Source organism: Miniopterus natalensis, chromosome 11 (assembly GCF_054644295.1).
Source record: "Miniopterus natalensis isolate mMinNat1 chromosome 11, mMinNat1.hap1, whole genome shotgun sequence".
NCBI lineage: Eukaryota > Metazoa > Chordata > Mammalia > Chiroptera > Miniopteridae > Miniopterus > Miniopterus natalensis.
This window is the reverse complement of record NC_142091.1, coordinates 69,152,222-69,175,687: the sequence shown is the minus strand read 5'-3', so window position 1 is coordinate 69,175,687 and position 23,466 is coordinate 69,152,222. Positions and strand designations below refer to the sequence as shown.

General features: G+C 56.0%; 1 protein-coding gene across 1 annotated transcript; it reads right to left on the bottom strand.

Moving 5' to 3' along the window:
* Nucleotides 1–70: 70 nt before the first annotated feature.
* On the bottom strand, nt 71–23,065 carry P2RX3 (purinergic receptor P2X 3). Its single transcript, XM_016200451.2, has 12 exons — nt 22,908–23,065; nt 15,574–15,709; nt 15,086–15,157; nt 14,785–14,848; nt 14,131–14,224; nt 13,775–13,852; nt 13,178–13,319; nt 12,529–12,665; nt 1,574–1,667; nt 1,236–1,301; nt 616–693; nt 71–184 (listed from the first exon to the last, which is right to left on the bottom strand). Exons 1-12 carry the CDS (start codon nt 23,024–23,026, stop codon nt 71–73), a joined length of 1,194 nt encoding a protein of 397 aa, XP_016055937.1. The 5' UTR covers nt 23,027–23,065.
* Nucleotides 23,066–23,466: the final 401 nt, after the last annotated feature.

The window sequence follows — 23,466 nt, the reverse complement described above, 5'->3', positions numbered from 1 at the left end:
TTGCTCTGGGGGGTGTGTGTGTGCCCTGTTGGGAGGCCCAGTGGTGAGCGTGGGGCCCTGGGCGGGGGCCCTAGTGGCCGATGGAGTAGGCCCCCGAATCTGTGGACTGCTTCTCCTCTGTGGTGTGGTCGCTGGGGTACATTGGGTTGGCAGAGGCTGTGACCTTAAGCGTCGTCTCGTTCACCTGCAGGCAGAAGGCTGGCATGACCCTGCTCTGACTATGGGCAGGACCCCAGTAGATAGACTCAGCAGTAGGGGCACACGGCCTGGTCTTTGGGGGGTGGCTACAGCTAGTCTGTGTGATCCCAAAACTCTACCCATGTATCTCAAGGGCAGACAGAAACCAGAGCCAGCCCATAGTACGATTTATCCCACCCAGAATAGAAAGGGGAGGATCAGTGGTTGGGGATGGTGACAGCAGCCACCCACAGAGCCCCATGGCCAAACTCACAGAGCCCACTCTTGGCCAAACTTACTCTTGTCTGGACCCCCAATATATACGGAGGCCCAGTGGACTTCCCTTCAGAAGCCCCTGGAAGGTGAGCCACTGAGAGTCCCTGGGGCCCAGTGGCCCTCCCTGCCCTGTCCCTGCTACCTCTCCTGGGCCCCACTCACCTCCTCAAACTTCTTGGCTTTGTACTGGTCGGCCCCCTTGAGGAAGTTGAGCAGGATGATGTCGCAGAGGACAGTCCCCTAGAGGAGGAGAGGAGAGGCAGGACTGGCCTGGGGCACACAGCAGCTCAGGGTCAGGGACACACGCCTGACTGAGGCTTCCTCTTAGAAAAATGCCCAGGGGCTTTGTGGAATGCCTTCTCCACATGCCTCCTCAGCTCCTGGGGTGACCCCAGAGCAAAATGCTGGGGGAGGACTTGTGGGAAAAGCGGAGGGACTAAGGGTAGGTCCCTGGGGACAGGGCTCTGTCCTCGTGGAGGCACTGCAAGTCTCCGTCCACCTTCATGGTAAAGAGCAGGAACCTTGCAGGCAGGAGGCTGCCGTGGAGGCAGGGAGCTCCCGATGACCCGGAGGTGATCTACCAGGGGCCAACCAAGCAGGGAGGCAGTAGAGACCGAAGCAGCAGGCAAGAGGCTGGGCTTTTCATTCCAGGCTGAAGCAGGGCTTACTTGGGTCATTACCCTGGCTTACCTGGCTCAGTCCCCCCCCCCCCCGCCCAGCCCTGCCAGCAGGGTCCCTACCCTGATTGGCCACCTGTCTGAGCCCGGAGGGGTGGAACTCACCACTCCCACGGAGGTGAAGGCTGCCACAGAGCTGATGATGGTGGGGATGATGTTGAACTTGCCAGCCTGTGTACACAAGACCAAGGCGGGTGGGCAGAGAGTCCAGCAGGGCAGGGGGGAGGCCAGAGGCTGAACTTGGACTCCCAGCTAGAGAGACCTTGGAGCAGTAGGCCCCACCCTTCGTGGCACAGCTGAGGAGACTGGGGGTGTGACCAGCTGAGGGCCTCAGAGCTGGTCAGCGGCAGGACCCTGCCCATCCCTCCAAGGAGCCTCCTCCGGCCCAGGGTGGGTCTGGGCTTCCTCCCCTGCCCACCCAGCTGCCAGGCCCGAGCACTCACGTTCCCATACACCAGCACATCGAAGCGGATGCCAAAAGCCTTCAGGAGAGTGCGGTATTCGCTGCCATTCTCCAGCTTGTAGTACTTGGCAAACCTGGGGCCAGAGGAAGAGGTGGGTTCCACTGTGGGCTCCTGCCTGACCCTACAGGGTCCTCTGGAGCCTGCGACTATCAGTTCCTGAGCAGCCCTCACAGATGGTTCGGTGGGACACCTGCCAGGGTCCTCCCTGTGTGACTGCCGACCCCCTGCACAGGCCACATCTTGGGGGCTGGTTAACAAGGCAGATTCCCAGGCCCCCCCCTGAACCTATGGAACCAGCATCCCTATGGGTAGGGCCCAGGATTCCGCCTTTTAAATAATTTCCCTCAATAATCCTGATGGTTTCAAAAATTTGAGCCAGGCTGGACTCCATGCTTCTCCAGTTCTATCTGTTTGGGTGCCCTGGGGCCTGGCTCACTGCAGGTGCTCCCTGCTCCACAGGCTTCTCAGCCTGCTTGGGTTCAAAACCTGGCTCCGCCACTTACCAGCTACCCGATCCTAAGAAGCAAAGGCTTGGAGGAGAGGGGCTAAGCCATCCACATGAACATGGTCAGGAGGGTCTGGGGGTGGTGGTAGTGGCAGAGAGTGCCCCAGGCCAAGGCAAATGGTCCAAATTCAAGTTGCACCAGCAGGAGAGGAGGGTGGAGCCCAGAAAGGAAGTCGCTTCTAGAAAGATGAGGCGACCCAAGAGCACAATTCTCCAAGGAGGCCTCTCAGGAGAGCTTAAGGAAGTTTGCAAAACCAGCATTGGGCTCGGGCGGAAGGCTCCGGGAAGCCCTGCTGGCTTCAGGTTGACCTGAGGCCTGAGTATGACCATCACCACCTGCACACGCACCATGGACAGAGCACCCAAAACATGAGCATCTCAGTGAATATCAGGGAGAAGACACCTGTGACCCATTTTACAGGTGAGACAGGTGAGAGGTAACTGGCCTGAGCTGGGACTCTGATCCATGTCGGCAGCTCCAAAGTCCTTGCTTTTAACTCCTGACCGTCCTGCCTCTGAGCGCCCAGTGGCCACTAGGGACCTGGGCAGCCCTGGCGCCTGACCTCAGAGCCCTTCTACGTCCTGTGCTTTGGAGAATCCAGGCCTGGAGGAAGATCATGCATGGGCAAGAGTCACGCCTGTCTGAGATGTGGCAACAGATGCCCATGAGCACCAGGCAGGGGTGGGAGGGTGAGCCTCAGACGTCTGGGGGGGGGGGGCAGGGCAGAGGCCAGGACTGCACGCCTGAGGTCTGTGCTCCTGGCCACAGGCTGCAGCCACGGAAAATGCTCTGACACCTACCAGAGAACAGAAAGCCGGCATCCTGGGCACTGCCTCTCGGAGCGAGGGCTGGCTAAATTTATCTTGGGAAGCAATGGGGAGGGAATGGGAGGAGAACCGAAGCAGGCTTGGCTCTCCCCCAGCACCTGCCTTCCAAGAGCCAGTAAGCGTGATAAGATCATTATCTCACCCACCACCCACCCTCGGAGCAGGCTTGGCAGGGCCCCGCTCTCTTCTTGGTGGGATGGAGAGAAGGAACTTCCAGCAGGGAGGGAGGGGAGAGACAGGCTGCAGACAGAAGGACCCAGGAGCCCTGACTTTGGAACTCCAGGGTGGCCAGTGGGGGTGTGTGTGTCACAGAACATGACCTAACCTAAGGCAGTGAAGGGCTCAGGGATCACCGAGGCTGGGTCACCTTCCCTCGTGGCTCACGGCCTGACCATGTTTTCCAGCCCCCTTGCATCCAGCTGGGTCCCCAGGATACTTCTTGCCAAAGGAATGTGAAGGCTGGGGCAGCCTGTGACCTCCAGGCAGGGCAGTGGATCTTCCTCACCCCCTTTTCCCCCCAGGGCTAGCTGCTCAAGAGCCAGGGGAGAAGTCAGGGCCATAGGGGCGAGGGAGTCAATAGGTGGCAGGGGCCCAGATTCCTGAAGACTGCGTGGAGCCCCCGCCCCCACTGGCCCGCCGTACACTGTGCCAGGAGCAAGCTGCCAACCTCCGCTGGCCCCCGGGATGGGGTTGTTTGTTACGCAGCGAGCAGTATTTACCCTGTTGCAAACTCCCGTGATTCTGCAGCCAAGAAGCCTGCGCCCAAGAATGAGTTAAAACTGGGGAGTAATTAAAGATGAGAGAGGGAGAGAATCCCGATGACTCTACATCCCTGTAAACCCTCTAGGGAAGTCCTAGGGGCCTGGGTGCGGGTCTGCGCTGGCCTTCACTAGCTTTTGGCCCCACGCACGTCACTCAATATCCCTGAGTTTTTTGTCTCAACTGAGAAGTGAGAGTGAGGAAGACCAGACAAGATAGTGCCCAGATAAAGTAATTAAAGCAAGATCTGGTAAGTGCTTAAAACGTGGTTTCTTTCTTACCCTAAGATCAAGATAGAGTGAACTAAAAATCACGTTTTCCTTCACTACCATCCCTGCCTCCTGGAGATAACAGCACTAGCAACAATAACAGACTGCAAACACTGGGTGCTTACCCTGTGCCCGGCATTGTGCTAAGTGCGTTGCGCATAGTAACTCAATTAATACTCACAGCAGCCCCAAGGAACTCAGCGCTGTTGTGATTCCCATGCTACAGATGGGTCATCAGGATCAGAGAGGTTAAGCAACTTGTCTAGGGTCACAAAACCAACAATCAAGTGAGCAAGGCTGGGATCCAAACTCAGGTGGTCCAGTTCGACAGCCCGGACTCTGGGCCACCATTTGAGATGGTTCTTTTCGTTGCCTGATTTCTGTTAGGTCCTGGCTCATTTCTTTCAGTTCTCTAGCTGGGGGTCCCCTTATGCATTTGCAGGGTGGGTCTCTCCACCCAGAGTCATTGGTTGGGGGCAGAACAGAAAAAGTAGGAGAGCCATGATGTGTCATAAGGGGGACCCCCAACCTCCTCATCTGAAAAGGGGAAAGGCTGAGCTACACCTGTCCAGGCTCCGATTTCTCCCAAATGCTCCGATTCCTACCTCTCTAGCTTTGCTTTTCTTGGTTGAGAGATGGGGTTGGTGAAAATGACACCACCATCCCACACCTTGGCTTGTACTACAAGGCCCCTGCCAACCTGGCCCAGTCCACCCTCCTAGCTCGTCTGCAGAACGCCCTCACTGCCATGCCCCTCAAGTGCCAGCCACACCACCTGCCTTACTGTATCTCCTGCACATACTTCCTAGATGTAGACTTCTGGGTCTTTGCCCATGCTGTTCCCCTCTTCCCCTCTTCCACCTTGCAAACTCCTATTCACCCATCAGGGCCCTGCTCAGTGACTTCTCATTCTTTCAAGATTTAACAAATATTTAGAGCACAGCGACTCTATGCCAGGCACCGCATGGTAGGCACTGCTGATACACCGGCAAGCTCTGCTCTCATGAGAGGGGGAGAAATATTAACCCAACCACCCCATGAGTAGCTAAAATTGGACTTCAGGGCTGGGAAGGAGAGGAGCACCTTTCTCAGAGCACAGCTAAGGAAGACATTGACCTAGGCCGGTGGGTCAAGGGTGTAGAGGGTGGAGAGTTAAAAGTCAGAAAGCCAGAGGTGGGGGCCGCTTTCCTACCTGAGGGATCCATAGGCCCTCTCAGAAGGGCATAGTGTTTCTGGGGAAGGGACAGCACACCGGTCCTGGAGGGCGCAGACTATGGAAGTGGCGCGTCTGGTCGGCCTCAGCCCGGCTGGCAGAGCCACGTGTGTGTCTCTTCCCAATTCCATGTGCAGTGATTTTACACTTGCAGCTTAAAAATGTCCATGGTGGAGTATTTACACCACAGAAATTGGCAAACACTACAAGTTGGGATTTTGTTTTCTTTTTTCCTCCAGAGAACTGGTTTCCCAGAGCTGAGGCTGTGAAATTCCTCTGGCTTCCTTTCCTGTCTCTATGAGGATCTGGCCTCTCCTGCAGTCCCCGCCACACCAGATTGCAGCTGATAACTCGGACTTTTGACTGCTAGCCAGCTCTCACTGTCTCTCTTTGCCCAAGGGCCCAGCACAGTGAAAGCTTGCGGGAGGAATAAATGAGTTTTCAGAGAATCCTGACGTCTCCCAGATTGAGTTGAGCAATGCTGGCCTCCAGGGTTCCTCTCCCTGACTGGCTGCTCCGATTTCACCCTGTGTCTCAGGTGGAGCTAATCTACGGGGGTAAATGACAGGCTGTTTGTCTCCCAAACAGAAAACATCTGGATCTGGCAGCTGGCTGCGTGGGAAAGTAGCTGCTATTGGTTCCTACCACGAGGAACCAGCCCCTCGGAAGGGAAATGGGGAAAAAGTAGGGACAGATGGATGTGGAGCCCTTACTCCTGCTGGGCCCCCAACAACTCAGCTGAGGCACTGGTGGCTTAGGGCCCAGTTCTGGGCTTGAATCCTGGCTTTGCAACTTGAATTCCTTTACTGACCTGGGGCAAATCACTTCACCCCTCTGTGAAAGGGAGAGGATGGCAGTAGCTGAAGGGCTGTTGAGTGGACTCAGTGAGTGGCTGGATATGAAGGCGGAGGAGCAAGTGCCAGGCACAGAGCTCTCAGTGTATCATCTAGTGATCATCAGGTAACATTGTCAGACTATAGGCTGAAGAGAAGCACAGCTGGGACTGGAACTCGGGCTACTTGAATTCCACCCCTGCTGCTTCCCTGCAGAGGAGCAGGGCAGGGCCTGTGGAGACACCTGAGCAGCTGAGGAAAGCACATGGCTGTGACTGCGATCAGGCCAGAACTATCAGAGAGAACAGAGCATATATATATATTTTGGTATGGACACATTTGTTATTTGGGTTCAGGTTTATCATTTGCGCTAGATTAAAACTTCCTTAGTCATAGGATCTGATCTCGGTCATCTCTATATTGGAAGAGCTCTTCAGAGCCCTCCTCACAATAGCCACAAGAGGTTTCCCGCCGCTGCTTGATTACCTCCAGTGACAGGGAACTCACTACCTGTATGAGTGGCCCGGTTTCAGCTTTGGGCAGCTCCAACTGTTAGAAGAGCTTCCCCACGCTGAGCTGACATTTGCAGCAGGCGGCAGCCCTAAACGTTTGCTGAATGGAGGATAGTTTTTATCACGATGTACAAATCCCTTGGAAGCTCTCAGACATCTGTTTAGAAACGATCCCATAGAGTGGTGGCAATTCCTTCCCAAAGCAGGGACACGTAACTGTTACAGCAGCAGGGAAAACAGCAACATGCTTGGGGGATCGGGTTGGACTTGCAAGGGAAAACTTGGGCCTGGAATTTGGGTTTCTCAGTAAAGGAGGTGGTGTTCTCAGCAAGCTTTTTGCCTGGTGGGGAATCATTCTGCCAGACGAAATATACTTTTACAGCTGATTTTCTACTGATAGGAAAATATCTCCTGGCAGACTCACTGCATGGGGGTTGGGCAGCATCCCTGAGCAAGCTGGGACTCCTCCGAGAGAGAAGGGCCCCAAGCCATATTTATTTACTCATAATCTAGGAACCGATCAACCTCAAAGACACACACTTCAAAAATGGTTTGTCGTTGATCTTTTTTTTTTTCAATGTTTACTATTAATTTATCTTTAACGAGGCAGGGAAAGATCAATGGAAGCAGAGCTAGAAGATGTGCCTGAGAGTCAGATTACTAGCTGTCTACTCCACTGAGTCATCTTTTTGGCCTCAGTTTCCTCATCTGTGAAATGGGGGCAACCACACCCGTCCTAGCAGAATACTTGTGGTTGTGAGCACAGGCTCTGGAGCCAGGCCACCAGGGTTTGGGTTCCAGCTCCAGCATTATTTGCTGTGTGGCCTTGGGCACATACGTGAAGCCTCTGAACTTCCGATTTCCAGCTGTGAAATTCTCCCTCTCCATTCATTGAGATAATCCACACAGAGCATTAAGTCCCTGGCTCAATAATGTTGGTTGTTGTGAGGACTCGATAGCCATAAAAATGATGAAGGGCTGTATAAATTGAGGTTTGTTCTAATGGCCTGGCCCCCCACTGTAACCTAAAGGAAGCGAAGAGGAAAACAGATGATGGGGAAAGGAAGGGCCTTGGGACGCTCCTGTGGGGTGGGGGGAGCGGCTGCTTTAACAGGCGCCAGGGCTCCTGGAAGGAGAGGAGCCCCGGCTGCAGCAGGAAGGCTCAAAGCTTCCGCTCCGCCTCTGTCGACTGGCCTAACATCTCGCTGATCGGCACTTTTCCGCGTGGAAGCTGCTCAGCTGCCAAATCTCGGCGCTTCGGGGAAGCTGCTGTGGGTACACTTCCAACGCGGAATGCTCACCACAAACCCGCACAGCGCGAGGAGCACCTAGCAGCTGAGCAGCTGAGCAGCTGGCAGGCGCCAGGGGAGGAAGGCCAGCCCGGCATAGCCTTTCAGGAGCCGAGCTGTCCCAGGAACTCTCGGGGTCACGGGAGTCAGACCAGGCTAGGTGCCCAGGGTGCTCCTCTCATCATCCCAGCAGGCACTGCTGGCTTATCTCCTATAGCTGCCTCTTGTTTTGTTTTTTTTGCAAGTGATGTGATGGTGGGAGGTTTGCTAGAAGCAGGGGCTATAGATCAGGCTCCTGGGTCTGAGTCTTGATGAACCTCTTAATTGGGCTGTGTAACCTTGGGCAAGTCGCAAAATCTTCCTCAGCCTACTGGGGCCTCAGGGCGGGGTCAGAAGTGAGCTGTCAGTCCTGCCAAAAATAGGCACGAAGGGGCTCTAGGGGCTCCAGGGGCTCCTAACCAGAGGTCCAGGGATAGGCTTTCAGAGGTCTTCAAAGTCTTGGGATTTTAGGCCGCATAAATAGAAATGGAGAAGGAAACTGACCACACTGTCCTGGATGCTAATTTCCTGCAAGGGAGCAGCCAGAAATGAAAAGAGTTTCCATGTCATTACTCTATATTTACCTGTTTTTCTTGGAGTTATTACTCTGAGGATGTATTTATATCTTATTTGTAAAAATAAAGTATCCTTTAACAAAAGCAATTGCCTGCGGCATTGCTCATGGCTGTGAATACCTGCATTTTTCTTGGGCCCTCAGTGGCGCCTGCTTCTGTCAGGGGTGTAACGAGTGGGAGACCTCCAAGAGTTAACGAGGGGCTGTCATTTCAGGAATGAAGGTTTTGGGGGCTGGTACTGGACATTGGTGCTCCTCCCTTCCTTCCACACTCTGCAAGGGCTGCTTCCGCCTGCTGCCTGGATTCTGGCTGCTGATGGGGTCCGACTGGGTCACAGTTTTTGACAGCCTGTCCTGTCCTGTCTCTGTCTCTGTCTCCGGGTCCCAGTAACTGCTTCCTCTCCTCACCCCTTCAGACCTGAGCAGTCACCAGGGTCCTGCTACGGGCTCCAGGCACTGCAGGATCCTTTCATGGTCTCCCTGCACCCTGCCCACACTTCAGCAACACTCCCTGTATTAAACTCTCCTCAAATTACCCAATTTGCATGTGCCATCTGTTTCCTGCTGGGACCCTGGCTGATACAGTATTTTTAATTTGTCTTCTTACCATTTCTGCCTGAATACTCACCCCCCCCCCCCATCTATTCCCTGACACACACACACACGCATTCACCTGCTCACACAATGGACACTCACAGCCACTCACAAACACATTCCCACACATTCCCACAATACTCACAACAGTGCCTGCTCCCAGCTCTGGGAATGGAGCACTCTGGTCAAACTCCTGTTTTGGTGAACTGAGGCCCACCTGCGATGCAGGACCCGACCCCTGCGGGGATGCCTTTACTGGGGTGCCCATCACCTGCCTACCATAGAACTGGTGGCTTTTGCTAGTTCTTATTTATAGAAATGCTGCACTTTGCCCACTAGTAACCCAGGCAAACACACCAACTGCACACTCTCAGGGTACTTGGAAAGAGACTTCATAAAAATACCAAGTTTTTAAAAAACTCACAAGTTAAAGCAGCCCCAGGCATCGTTAACCATGCAGAACAGACTTAGGAGTAAAATAAAACGTTTCCAGCAAATTTTAGGTGGGTAGGGATGATGGAAACCTTCAGATCACACAAACAAAGGTCAGTCAGATGGAATGACACCAGGTCCTTTGGGTGGGGGTTGGAGGGAGACATATTTTGGCTCAATACAAGTCATCTTTCCAATAATTGGGAGCCATCCGATGACGTACAGGCTGTCTTGTGAAGCAGCCCCTAGTCTAGGGCTGCGTTACAGAGAGATGGATGGAGGAGTTGGGAGCAAATGACCCCTAAGGCAACTCTAAGATGCACTGTGACCTTGGGCACTTCACTTCCCCTTTGAAGTTCCCGCTTCCTCTTCTGTAGAATGACCACCTCCCTCTAGGTGTCTCCAAGGGGCTTTCTCCAGCTATAGCTTCTCTAAATCTCTGATTCTGCAGGCACAGAGCCTGGAAAATGGGGGTGGGGTTGGAAGGGAGCTGCAGAAGTAATTAGCGATGGAAATGCGAATCTCTAGCTGCCTCTGGATGTCTGAGTTTGCATATTAAAACAAGGCTGAATCTTGGCTGAAGGATTCCAGTCCCTCCAGAGCAAAAGGCAACGAAAGGAAGGTAGGACGTTAATAAACCCTGGCCTCTGTTGGAGAGGCAGATGCATTTGTTTGGGAAACAAAGGGCCAGGCTGTGACCTGTGCCTCCAGCAGACGCTAGCCATTTAACCAACAGTCTGAAGCACACAGGCCTGTTTCTGAGGACCAACAAGTGCCAACGTCCCTAGCCTTCCTGGTTGGGGTGAAGATCGTTTGAGAAAATTTGTCTGCATGCAGGCTCCCACGCTTACTGGCTCTGTGACCTTGGGAAGCTTATCTAAGTCTGCAAGCCTCAGTTTTCTCACCTGTGAAGTGGGGGATTGCAGCACCTCCCTTGCGGGGTGGGGTGGGAAACAATGAACCAAAGAACACAGACACATGGCACTAGGTCCCGGTATCCTGCCTGCTAACAGGGAGCGTGTGGGATTCTCAGGAGCAGCACACACTGTACCCTGTCATGGGAACTGCCCGTGGCCCACACTGACCCTGGCTGCGGTCCTTTCCCTCTCATTCCAGGATCAGGAAGGTGGCCCCACGTGGGCTCTTAGCTTAGCCTCAAGTGTCCATGTGGTGCCAGTAGCTTGAAAGCAACGTGAAGGTGGGTGGGTGGGCACCCAAGGGAGGGACTTCCAGGATCCTGGGCAGAGCCCTCTGCTTGCCAAGGCCGTCAGATGCTCCCCACACCAGCGCTATTCCTCTGCAAAGTCTTTTAAACCCCGAGAATCAAATTGAGCAGCTCTGCCCCCTCATATCTGGCCTGGGGGCCTTTGGTTGAGGGGGTCACTGATGTGGGGCCCACACTTCTCAGATGGTTTCCGGAGGCCCCCGGGGAACTATGCTCCCAGGATCCTTAGAGATCCTCTGATCTGTCTCCCCAAAGACAAGCTTACTTAGCACCAGGTCTACCGCATGTCCTACTGTGCCCAGGCGAGGTGTGCATGCGCGTGCGTGGGTGTGCCATAGCACACCAAACTGGAGACAAAGAACTCCAAACCGATTCTTTACATGAAAGACGTTGCTCTAAAACTGTATGACACCGCTAGCCGGGGTCTTCCTAACAGTTACATTCTTCATAAGCTTTCCTGCCAAGTAAGTTATTTGGAGGATTGGAGAATTCCCAGTGGCCAGAGGGAAGTTATGAAGATGAAAACTTGCAGTTTAGATCATGAGGATTTTATTAATATGTTTCTATTTTAAGCCGTCATACAAAATCCTTTGTATTGATTTCAGTGTGATGTACCCGACTGAATAAATATGCCAATTTCTGCCAGGGAGCCAAACAGTATTTTTAAACTACTTTAAAATACGTGTTGTTTCCTATGATTTTTTAGAGTTTGGAGTTGATTATGAAAGCACTTTCAACTTTTAAAAAATCCTTCTTTCCAGAGATTATACATGCATGTTTTTTTAAACTATTAAATATAAAGCTTAATGGGGTGGGTAATTACCTTCTCAAGCTACAAAGAAAGGTAAAGAAAACAAAGAGGTGACAGGATTTTTTTTGGCTCATGTGTGTCGTTATATTGGGAAATACCACTACAACAAAGGAAATTTGAGTAGTGGTTCTTTGAACATATAACTGAAACATATTCTTACACGGGTTTTTTTCCCTGATCACTGCCTAGTTAGTTAATTAGCCTGTTTAGTGTATAACACTGTGTCCTTAGGGCCCTGCCAAAAACGTCAGGATCTTCAAAAATTAAGGGGAAAAAACAGAACAGAGCGCTAGAGCTTTTCAGATGTTGACTGATAGGATCCTGGAGATGATAGCAACACCCTTGCCCTTTCTCCGTGGGAATGTGGGGAGGAGGAGGTCCTGGGCTTGCTCAAGGGCTCTCAGCTGGTTCCAAAGAGCTTATCCCAGATTCTTCTCTTTCCCTTTCTTCAAAGTGGGAGGGGGGAGGGGGGCGATCCCTTGAGTCTCAAGGCCATGGGGGATATCACTGAGATGGTGTTAGAGACTGGCTTGAGATCTTGTTTGGAAACGCACTGAAGAGCCAATGACTGCTGTAATTGCTATTTGTGGCTCCTGTGAAATTTCCTAGTTCTGGACAGAAATACAAAGTTCCGTCTCAGAAGACCATCGCAGCTATTGCCCTCGCTCTGCCAAAGCCCTTAGAAGATGCAGGCGCAGAAGGGATGCGGCTGCCTGGGAGTGGCTGAGGCACATTACAGCCTCAGAGCCGGAGGCGCAAACGGGCTCAGAACCACAGAACCCGGCACCCCCGGAGACCTTGGCCACCTGGCCTCACTGCAGACCGCCCGCCAGCATGAACCCTTGGCGTGGTCCCTCCCTGCGACCGGAGCCACGGTCTCACAGGGTGCCGGGCCCGGCTCCGAGAAGCTGCCTGCTGGAAAGTCCTTCCTAATTTCGAGCAGAAACCTGATGGGGGAACGTGGGACCTTTTCTCCCCAATACGCATTGCTGCTTCAGGTGTAGCTCTTTAGAACAGCCCTGGCCTCCTTTCCCCGGTGCCCCGGCATTACCTGAAGTTGTAGCCTGGGGAGACGCTGCTCTTCTCGGAAACACCGTCGAGTCGGGTGAAGGAGTACTTGGGGATGCACTGGTCCCAGGCCTTGTCCAAGTCGCACACCCAGCCGATCTTAATGCCTAGGACTCCGCCCTGGAGAGAGGGGCCAGGTTTGAGCTCTGCCACAGCCCCCCAAGTCCCTGTCTTCACCCAGGGGCGGGGAGTGGGGGACGTGGCAAATAGACAAGTGATTTCTTTGCATCCTCGAGGAGCAGGACACAGGTGGGAGAATGAAGAGTGATTTGTCATCACATGTTGCTTAGTAAAGAAGTCCTGTAGCTCAGGGTGAGCGCCCTCGAGCCACTAAATCCTGGTATCTCCAGTCCCTTACTGACAAGACGGGAGAAAGTGGCCACAGATCCAGTGCTCAGCGCCCCATCTGGAGGCCTCTCTGTCTGCTGGTGGAGTGTGAAGACCCGAACGGGGCTCGGGGGGAACCGTGAGGAGCCAACACCCCTCAGGACAGGTGGGTTCTGGAGCCAAGCCCGTGGCAGGACTGGGATGCTTCCACCAGGTGGCGCTGCCTCCTGCCGCTCCGCTTCCCCGGCATCCCCACCGCCCGCTAGAGGGTCCCCAAGTCCCTGGAAGGGTGTCTAGGTCCTCACCGTGCTGGCCAGTTTGGCAAAATCCTGCCCCGCAAACTTGACCACATCCCCCACCCGCAAGATGGGGCAGAAGGGGGCCTTGTCGGGGTGGAAGCGACAGGTCTTCATGTCGGCAGCGGTCAGATTGGGAAGGAGGTTTCCCCTGGGGGGAGAAAGAGAGAGGCGAGGCCCAGGGCTGAGGGGAGACACTCCTGCTCAGGTTCTCTCCAGCCTTCCGGGGCCCAGGGCCCTTGCACGCCAGGCGGGGGATCTGAGACCTGGTCTCCTGGACGCTCGCCACCTCCCTCTCCTCTGTCCCTGCATCATTCTTGTAGCTCCCGTCACCCTCTGTCCTATCTCAGGGTCATGAGTGCTCATGTCTAATGTCCCTCAGCTCCCAAGCTGGGGCTGGGGGTGGGAGGGGGCTGGCAGAGAAACTGCCCCCGGAGTCCACCTGATCCTCGGGGGTCAGGGCTGGCTGGGAGATCGGGTCGGGAGAAGGGAAGCAGGAGCCCCAGGGAGACGGAGGCGGTGGGAACCCTGCGACCGGGCACCTCTGCTCCTGAACACGCGGCCCGTCGCCCTGCTTCTTGGCTTCAGGGAGGAGCGACCACTCACTTCTCAAAGTCGAAGAGGGGGAAACGGATGCTGTTCTTGATGAATATGGTGAAGTTCTCGGCTTCCCTCATGATAGGCCTGCGGGGGCACAGAGGAGGAAGGGGCCAGGGAGCTTTCACCCTGGGGCCGCCCTTCCTGGTGGACAGCTCCCAGTGGGCATGTGGTCAGGAGGGTGGGTCTCAGGGTCAGAGGACAGGAGGGCGGCAGGTGAGATGAGCTGGGGAAGAGGCTATCCCGAGGCCACTCCCCGCCCCTGGTGGACACGACTGGGGTGCCCGCAAGACCCCCTGCAGGCTCAGAGGTGCAGAGCTCCCCGGGGTGGGGCCTCTCTCTCCCCGGCGGGCTCAGGTGCTCACATTTCCACCGTGTCCACCTCAGCCGGGCACCAGCCCTGGATCTCACAGGTCCGGATCTCAGAGCTGTAATTCACGCAGCGGCCCGTGAGGATCCCTGCGAGGGTGGGGACACACTGCTGGGTGCTTGGCTGGCCCTTTGCCACGTGCTTCCCCCACCCCACCCCTGCTCATCAGAGACACCCCTAAACATACACGCAGGGATCCTGCAGCTGGACAGAAAGGAAGGCAGGGCAAGGGAGGCCCAGCGGTGGCACTTTAGCTCGGCAGAGCTCTCCGCCATCATCCCCGGCCCCAGGCAAGCCCAGGGAGGTGACAGCCCTCCTCTCACAGGTTCCACGTGTCCCGGTCACAGCATGCTCTTCCCGGCCTCAGAGCCTTTGCCGCCTCTGTTCCTTCTGCCTAGAATGCCCCCTTTTAAAGCCCCTCTATCCTGCCAAATCCTACCCATCCCGCGGGGGCCATCTCAAATGTCGCCGCCTCTAGGAAGCCATTTGAGACCAATCTCTCTCCTCCTGGCTCCCACAGTACCTCCCAGACATCACTCACCACCTCATTGCATGGCTGTCTGTCACCCCCATCCCTGGATTGGGCACCCCTCTGGGGGTCCCACTACCACTTTGGGGTTGTGAGGGGTGGGGAAGGGGTGCCACTCACCCCCACCTGGGAAGCGCTCGGGCCCACACTGGCTGTCTGACACACAGCGGTACTTGTCCTCGCTCTGTGGGGAGACAGGTCCACGGGTGGGTGAAGGACCCAGGGCTGGCGCTGGGTGAGCCCCTCAGAGCCCACCGCCACCCCACAGCCGGGGACCTCTGGAGGGTGGGAGTCGGTCCCAGGACACAGCTCCAAGGCCAGACCTTGCACCTCTGCTCCCCCCCCCCGCCCCCCTCCCCCTCCAGTGTCTTCTTCCTTGACCTGCTCCACCCAACCTCCCATTCTCCCTCCCTCCCCTCACCTCTGGGCAGAACCCTTGCATCTGATTTTCAGTAACGATCATCTTGGTGATGATGACAAAAACAGAGGTGCCCTTGGGAAAAGAATGGAGAGAAAGATGCCCCACAGTGAGGTGGGGACTCCTGTTACCCCCACTCTGCGTAGGAGGAAACGGAGGTTCCGGTTAAGAGATCTGGCCAAGGTCACAGGGCTAAACGGGGCGGTCGTGGGGTCCAAACCAGAGTCTTCCAACTACCCACCTGGCCCCTGTGCTCCCCCGTGTCGTACTCGATTACAGGACAGGTTGTGGCAGGACAAGAAAGGACGCCCAGTGCTGACTCAGGAGGGCGGCCCGAGCCCCCATCCCGCACCCCGGCCACCCAGGAAGGGCTGCGCTGGGTCTGTCACTGATGCCCAGGCTCTGGCTTGGGGATTCCCACCAGCACTCTCCCCAACAGCCTGCCCAGGATCTGGGCATCTACACAGCCGCCTGCCATGGGGGGACCGTACCTGGGGTGGCGTCACATAATCAGACACATCCATGACTCTGTTGGCATAGCGTCCAAAGCCCTTCACCTTGGTCACCACGGAGGACTCAATGGCTGTGTCCCGCACCTGGTATGCCTTCTCGTGCAGGAAAACCCACCTGGGCAGGAGAGCGGGATGGAGAGCGAGAGAGAAGGGGGTGGGCCCATCAGACAGAGGCCCAGAGGAGTTGCTTTCCTTCGGTCATGGGCCACAGGGGCCTGGTGGGGGCGGCCTGTGCTGGGGGGGTGGGACTCCACAGTGAGCCCTGGCTTGGCGGAGATACTACGTCTCCATCCTTCCCCCCAATTCCTGGCTAGAAGCGTTCTTAGGCTTTTTGCCTAATTGTCCCCCCTCCATGAAATTTTAACACTGTACACACCAGTTTTTGCACTGTATGTATACTTGTGCTTTACACATAGAGTGAGATATTTGTTATTCTTCAGGAACCGATTTTCACCCCTTGAGGGCGACATCACCCGTTGAGGACGCATTATGGTTCCTGCTGATGACAGAGGCCACCTCTCCGGCAGGAATCCAGAGACGGAAGGGGCCGAGGCTCCTAGACTCTGTGCACCCCAGGCTTTGTTCAGGGCTGTATCCTAAGTGCCCGCGCACAGTAGGTGTTCGATAAACAAGTCAGTGAAGATGCTTGGGAACTGGGCACCTGGCAGAGTGCCCGTCTGTGCCAGCGGCGAAGGCTGCGGGAGGAAGGGCGGGGCAGCAGCTGAACCCGCACCTGGCAGGTAGAGGGAATCTGGCTGCGAGGGAGGCGCCGCCAACTTTATTCCTTGGATTGTGCTGCCACCTAGTGGAAGCGCAATTCACCTGTATTGGCTTCTTCTCGCTGCTTCCAGCCATTAGGGGGTCTCTGGGATCAGGGAGGGGCGGGTCTCCCCAGACTCTTGCAGCCTTCCCAGCAGCAAGAAGGGCCTGCAGACGACTCTTCCCTCGGCCTTTCTGGGAGGTGCCCACCTTTCCATTAGAAACCACCCATCACAGCCCTCAAGGCTCAAGCCACTGGGCCTCACTATGATGCTTCCAGCAGGAGGCGCAGTCCCGTTTGTCCCTGACAGCACAGTGGGAGGCCGAAGCTGTTCCTGTGCCCATTGTACAGATGAGAAAACCTCATCTGATATGCTTGGAAATGCTGCGAAGTCTCAGTTCTGGAGAAACACTGGTGGCGTCTCGTGGAACCCAGGAGCGTGCTTTGGGGAATGCTAGGTTAGGGTCATTTTCTGCATGTTAGCCAGGGTGGTCCAAGGTGAAGATGCGGGAGATGCTGGAGGTGGTGTAGGGCAAAGAAGACAAAGCTGGGGGCCAGAAATCTGCTGAGGGCAACACTGAGGACTTTATAAGGAGGGGTCAGGACTTCAAGCCCAAGAGCTTTCTCACCCCGAGAGTGGGCTGAGCGGGCTGCTGTGGGCGGTGGTGAGCGCCACAGGCTGGGAAGCCTCAAGGAGAAGCTTGCCCTAGTTGGTTTGCCCAGTGGTTAGAGCGTCAGCCCTCGGACTGAAGGGTCCAGGGTTTGATTCTAGCCAAGGACATGTATCTCGGTTGCAGGCTCGATCCCTCACCCCGGTCGGTGTGGGAACAGGAGGCAGCCAATCGATGTGTGTCTCCCCCACATCAATGTTTCTCTCTCTCTCTCTCTCTCTCTCCCCCCCTCCCCCCTTCCACTCTCTCTGAAAAGCAATGGAAAAAATATCCTGGTTTGAGGATTAAAAAAAAAAAAAGAAGCCTGATGCCCATCTTCCGGGGGAGGTTGGACTGGATGACCTCTGGGGTCCCTCAATGTTGGAAGATGCCAGGGTGGAGGGGGTGGAGAGCAGCTCTGGGGCTATGCTCGGGGTCAGTCGCTTGTGGGATGGCACCTGCCCATCAAGCTTATTTGAACACAGGATGACATTTGCAAGCGGCTACCTGTTCAGTTCTTGGGGAGAGGGTTCAGGGTTGCCCCACACCAGGCCCCCCTCATGGGCCTGAATCCTGCCTCTCCCTCTCCGCCTCCCTTGGGGGAGGAAGGGTGAGTTCCCAGCCGGCGCTGGCAGATGGCTCCCCGCCTGTCACCTTTTTATTGTTGCGGCCTTACAGCAGGCCGCATCCTGATTAATGCCAGTTGAGAGCTATTCGCAGCTTGCGAAATGCTCTTACGAACGCCACGCCTCTGTGCAAGTCCAAGGAGCTGTGAGCTCTGCTTCCTCAGCAGTTTCTTCTTTTCCTTCTGGAAGGAAAGGGGGTGTTCATCAAGGTCCGGCGAGGGAGCGTGGCTCACGCCGAAATCCCACCTGCCGGCGTGTGCCCCAGCGGAAGGGAGGGGGCACCCTGTTCCAGAAAGCTACCAAACGAGCTTCCCTCGCTCCTGGCCTGGGCCCTGCGGAGCCGAGTGAGGGAGGTCTCAGCCCAGCTCTCCACTCCCAGCTGGGACAGCTGCTGTCACTGCTGTCCCGTCACCCGAGTGGACGTCACAGCCACAACACACCCTCGGGAACCCCAGTGTGCCTGCCTGGCCACGGGGTGGAGACATCCCTGAGCGTTGATCTAATGAAATGGTTTCCTGAGCCCCCACCCCCGTCTTTAAAGTACGGGAACATTTGCTGATGGGAAGCAGGGTTCACGTTATTAATATCACACAATCAACACGGCACGCTAAGTGCTGTGTGTGTGAAGGACTCACCAAATCCTTACTGCAGCCCAAAGACACAGCTTTGTTATCACCATCACGCCAGGAAGAAGGAAACCGAGGCACAGAGTGGTGTCCCGGTTCTGCAAGCTGGCACGTGGGTTCCGACCAGGACAGGCTGCTCCCAACAGCCTCTCCACAGGGTCGCCAGCTGTGTCCCAGGTCAGGGCCCAGCCACGCTGGCCCCCTGAACTGGACCCTGGTCATTGTCCTGCTGGTCCCTGCCTGTCCCCAGGGGAAGCATCTCCTAGCTTAGGAGCGTCTCAGGAGGAAGGGCCCAGGGCTCGAGGGCTCGGGGGAGCAATTAACCGATGTCTCTCCCCCTCCACCTCCTTCAGGGCTCCCTCTTGGGCCCAGTGGGGAGGCGAGGCCACATCAGACTTTTCTCTACGCGTTAAATAACAAGCGGAAGAATTCTAGTGGCCCTGTGGGGCCCAGGACGTCATCAGGGCAGCTAGAAATAAGGGTTGCTTCATTTCCAGAACGGAGGCCTGAGTCCATCCCTGGGGGCCAGGGCTGAGGCGATGGGGCAGGACAGAGCCTTTAATTCTTGGCATTGATTCTGCTGCTCTGACTTATTTTTTCTCGTGTTCCTGGTTTATTATTTATAGAGCAGAAGGCGGTGGCATCCTTGGCAGGTGGGGTGTGCAGGGAGGAGGCCGGAGTGGCGTCCCAGCACCCTCCTGTCCACCCCCAGGGAGTCGGGGGAGGCCAGGGGGTGGGTGTGAGGAGGGTGAGCTGTGTGTGCCAGTGTGTGGGGGGCCGGGGTCTCTCAGGAGGGTGTGAGCTGGGCAGAGGGAGATGGGGAGGCGTGATGGGGAGTCTTTGCAATAATAACAGTTACCATCTATTACTGAGTCACCCAGCTTGGGCAAGGAACCAACACAGGTTACCTCCCCTCTCCATAACTCCCTGGGAGAGGCATTCCTGGACCCGTTTTCCAGATACAGCGACTGAGATTTAGAGACATGAGGCGACCTGTCCGGGCCCCACTCCTTGCTAGTGTCAGACGAGGCTTCTAACCAGGTCCCTGTCCCATGGCCTCCCCATCACGGGGCTGCAGTGAGGGGAGACAGAACAAAAGCCACTCCTCTCTCTAAACCCGCGGTGGGTTCCCCAGCATACGGTCAGCTGGTGTGCCGACCAGGTGCCCCAGGCTGCTACCTTGGGCTGAGAGGGTGGGGTGGGGGCCAAGAATGTGGAAATCCTTTTCTTTAAACTGGAGTGGCTCCCCATTTTAACAGCTCTATGTGTTGTGCTTGTATATAAGATTAGACAGGAGGCTGAATATTACGAACCAGAGAGGGTGGCTCGGGCCTCGCAGGGGGCGGAGGGCGTGGAGAGCAGGGCTGTGACCCGTGAGAGGCACCATCAGCCACCGCAGGTCCTTCCGATGGCTGGAGCATCAAAGGGCTGGGACCGCCCACACCATGAATTTGGGGAAACCAAACTCAGGCCTTGCACCTGTCAGTGTTTCTGGGGACTCAGGCCCCAGGGATGTCCTTCTATTTCCTCCTCAGGTCCCCACAGGATCCAGAAAAGAGATTGGCTCTTAGGAAGTCCCGCCCCATAGAGGAGACTGGATTACCATCCGGGCCCAGGAAAGACAATGGGAGAGACAGCAGGTAAGTCCCGGCCCCTCTGTGCACCTGGGTGGGTGAAGAAGCTGGCGCTGAAGTGGTGCCAACCACAGACAGGCAGCCGGGGCTGGAGGCGGGGCGAGAGCATGCGTGGGGACGGCTAGGCGGTGTGTTGCTGTGAGCGCACAAGAGGAGCAGCGGGCTCCTGTCACCCCCGGCCTAGGTAAGGCTGTGCATCTGGTCTACCCCCAGGCACACCCCGGGAGAGATTCAACCAGTAGTGTTAGTTAAGTATTAACGCCACAGCTTTACAAATCCTTTCACGTTCTGTTGAGCCCAAGCCACAGTTGTCGCTCTCCATTGCCCACCTGTTAACACATTTTGCTGCGTCCACTCCACCTATTCCAATCCCTTGGCGGATCAGCCGCCAGAGCCGTCTTCCCAGCACGTATCTCATCCTGTCTGTGTGTCTCTCTCAATCTCTCTCGCTCCCAATCAGTCGCCCTCAATCACTCACACACACACACACACACACACACACACACACGTATGCTAAAACGTTTCAGCAGTTTCCCATCCATTCCTCTTCTATAACAAGGAAAGATCTGAGGTCTGGCGTCTACCCGGGACCCCGCCCCATCTTATACCAGTGCCCCTTGCTCCCTCTGCTCCAGCCATGGAGACCTTCTTTTCTCCGCCCCATCGGCCAGGCCCTTTCCCTTTGCAGAGCTGGGCTCCTCTGACTTGAACTCTCTCCCTTCCCTGGGTTGCTCCTACTTGTCCTTCAGACCTTGGCTTGAACACATCTGCAGAAAACCTTCCTCAGTTCCCCGACCAGGTTGACTATCTGTGTGCTTGCTGCTCCCCTCACACAGAGTGCCTCTTCTCCGAACCCTGACCCCCAGCTGGAATTTTACATTTGTTTGCAGAGATTATTTGATTAATGCCCATGTCTTGCACCCACGCTCCATGGGAGGGAGGCCCCCGTCTGCTTTGCTCACCGTTCTTGCCTCGGTGCACAAGCCTGGCACGAAGAGGCGCTCAGTCACGTTTTGCTAAATTAATGGACCCACGAAGACCTAATAGCGCCCGCATGGCTCAGGTGCACAGAGCTGGGGCACAGGCCGGGGGCTGGGGGGGGGTGCCCAGCGCACTGATGCAAACGGAAGGAGCTGCTCTTGGGGGAGCTGTCAGGCCGGGAGATGGATGGGGTTGGGTACCAGGACGCCATCTCACGCTGGCTCCACAGGCCAGGCTCCAGCACCGAGGGTCGGCGCATCAGACTGGATGGTGATGCGGGACAGACAAGGGCAGTGGGTTCGAGCAGGCTGGTCCAGGAGCCGGCTGTCTGGACCCTCCCTCCATCCATCTCCTGCCTGGAGCCAGCAGAGCCCGGCCAGGCTGGGAATGTGCTGAGGCAGCTTCTGGCACCCACCTGGACCAACATACTGTCTCGTGGCTACGAGTAAACAATCACAGCGTCACACGTGCCCGCGAACGCGGACCTTTAAGAACCAGCTCTGAGCCAGGCTCCGGAGATGCGGACGTGGAACATTTGCAAACATCTCACCAAACCTCAAACTTGGAAGGTTACGCCAAGGCCCTTCAATCCTACCCCTTGAGCCCCATCTCTGGTGTCCCCCGGGCAGCACTGGATGTGCAGCCTTCTCCACAACATCCGTGTGACCAGAGTGCCTGGCTCTCACCAGGCACGCGGAGCCCCAATCCCTTAATCCAGGCCGGCCCATGCACACCCTCCTCCCGCTGCAGCGACCCTGGGCAGGGAGGCCCCTCATGTGCAGCTCCAGCCGCGCCGCGCAGGATGTCTCCTTCGACTTGCTTGAATGAACTCACGACAGCCGTCAGTGGCCTTCTGTCTCTCACACTCAGACCCATTGTCTCAAAGAACAGCGTGAACTAGACACCCGCACACCAGGAAAGAAAACCCTCGAGGTTTCCGCCTGTGTTTCCTGGTGCCCGCCAGTGTGTGTGAAGGACCATGAGAAAGACTGGACCTGTGTGTCTTCCCCAGTTGTTGTGTGTTCTGTGGCCTTTTGTGCATGTGTGTGCGCGCATATGTGTGTGGGTGTGTCTATGTGTGTGTATGTCTGTGTATGTGAGTATGCATGTCTCTGTGTGTGTGTGTATGTCTGTGTCTGTGTATGTCTCTGTGTGTCTGTGTGTCTGTCCGTGTAGGTGTTAGTTGGGGGTGCCTTAAAGAGGTGGGGGCCGAGAGGGGTGTTCAGACCTCTCTGGCTCTGAAGTATCTCCCTGGGTGGGTTACATGGTACAAAGTCAGGTAGAAGTAGGGAATTGACAGCTTCTGACAAGGGGTGTATTTCTCACTTCGTGGTGAGGGACACCACACCATGCGCAGAACAGCCACTTTGCTCCTCAACAACTCTTCCTTGAGTGTTATTGGTGTCCGTATTGCTCCCCTCCAAGGGAAAGATACCCCTGCTTTGTCTGACCCTCCAGGAGCAAGGGTTTCCCCCCTTTCCACGTTCTCTCCCCCCCACCCCAGGAGGTGATCCCTCATTCTAAAGCCGGTACAGTTCTCTCCTTCCCTCCCCCACCTGCCCTCCTTCCCATCCTGCAACCAGCCTGTCACCATCTCCCTTGTTTCAGTGACTTCTATCCCCTTCTGTCCCCCTTGTCTTCTTGAGACCCCGGAGAGTTGATCAAGGTCAATGGGCAGATGTGTGCTTGGGGGGTCTGTTTTCTGGTTGAGGGTGGGGATGAGAGAAGGGAGAGGGGAGGCGGTCCCCTGGGTCCTCTCCTGGCGGAGGGTAGTGCCCGGGCAAGGACTCCCCTCGGAGTGTGCGTCTAGAGATCACTCTCCAACTCTGGGGGATTTACTGGGGGGGTGTAACTCATCTCAGGACCAGATCCTTGATGAGGGCGGCGGGGGCCAGTCCTTGGGACACGGCTCCACCAGAAAGACCGTTTCCCCAAGAGAGGAGAAGCTTAGGAAGCTGGACAGCAACACGGAGGGGAGAGGGGGGCCAGGACTGGGCAGCCCTCCCCTCCTGGGACCTGAAGGGCCGCAGACTCACCCCACAAAGTAGGAGATGATGAGAAGCTGAACTGCCCGGTTGATGATCCCGATGGTCCAGCTCTTCACAACCACAGACTTGGTGGTCTCGTAGGTGAAGAAATCTGACACGCAATTCATGCTGAAAGTGTCACGGGCTGCTCAGAGGGACCCAGTGGTGGCTCACAAGGCAGAGGTCCCCAGACAGGGAGATGGGGCTCAAGGGGGCCTGGAGTGGGCAGCTTAGAGGGGCTTGTAGAATGGGGAGCTTGTTCCTTTAAGTCGGGCAACCCTAGCCTAGTGCCCAGGCTCCCTTTGCTCTTGACACTCTGGGCTGCCAAGAGTCCAAGACCAGGGCGGGGGACCCCTTTTTGTTCGTCTCCACCCTACTCCCCTGTGATGTCACTGCAGGGGTGGGGTCTCCAATCCCAGGCTCCTGATTGCCTGGGATCCAGCTGGCGAGGGCCCTCTGGGACTCATGCTTTATCTGCACTCTGTCTACCGTTTCTGTTCCGTTCTCTTATGCTGCATCTTCAGCCCAGCTCACCAGCTGCTTTATGCTCTCCTAAAAGCCCCTCACA

Coding starts and splice junctions, on each gene's coding strand:
- P2RX3 (XM_016200451.2), bottom strand. CDS start 23,026: ATGAATTGCGTGTCAGATTTCTTCACCTACGAGACCACCAAGTCTGTG. Junction 14,849..15,085: donor TGCAAGGGTTCTGCCCAGAG/GTGAGGGGAGGG, acceptor GTCTCCCCACAG/AGCGAGGACAAGTACCGCTG. Junction 185..615: donor AAGCCAAGAAGTTTGAGGAG/GTGAGTGGGGCC, acceptor TTCTGCCTGCAG/GTGAACGAGACGACGCTTAA.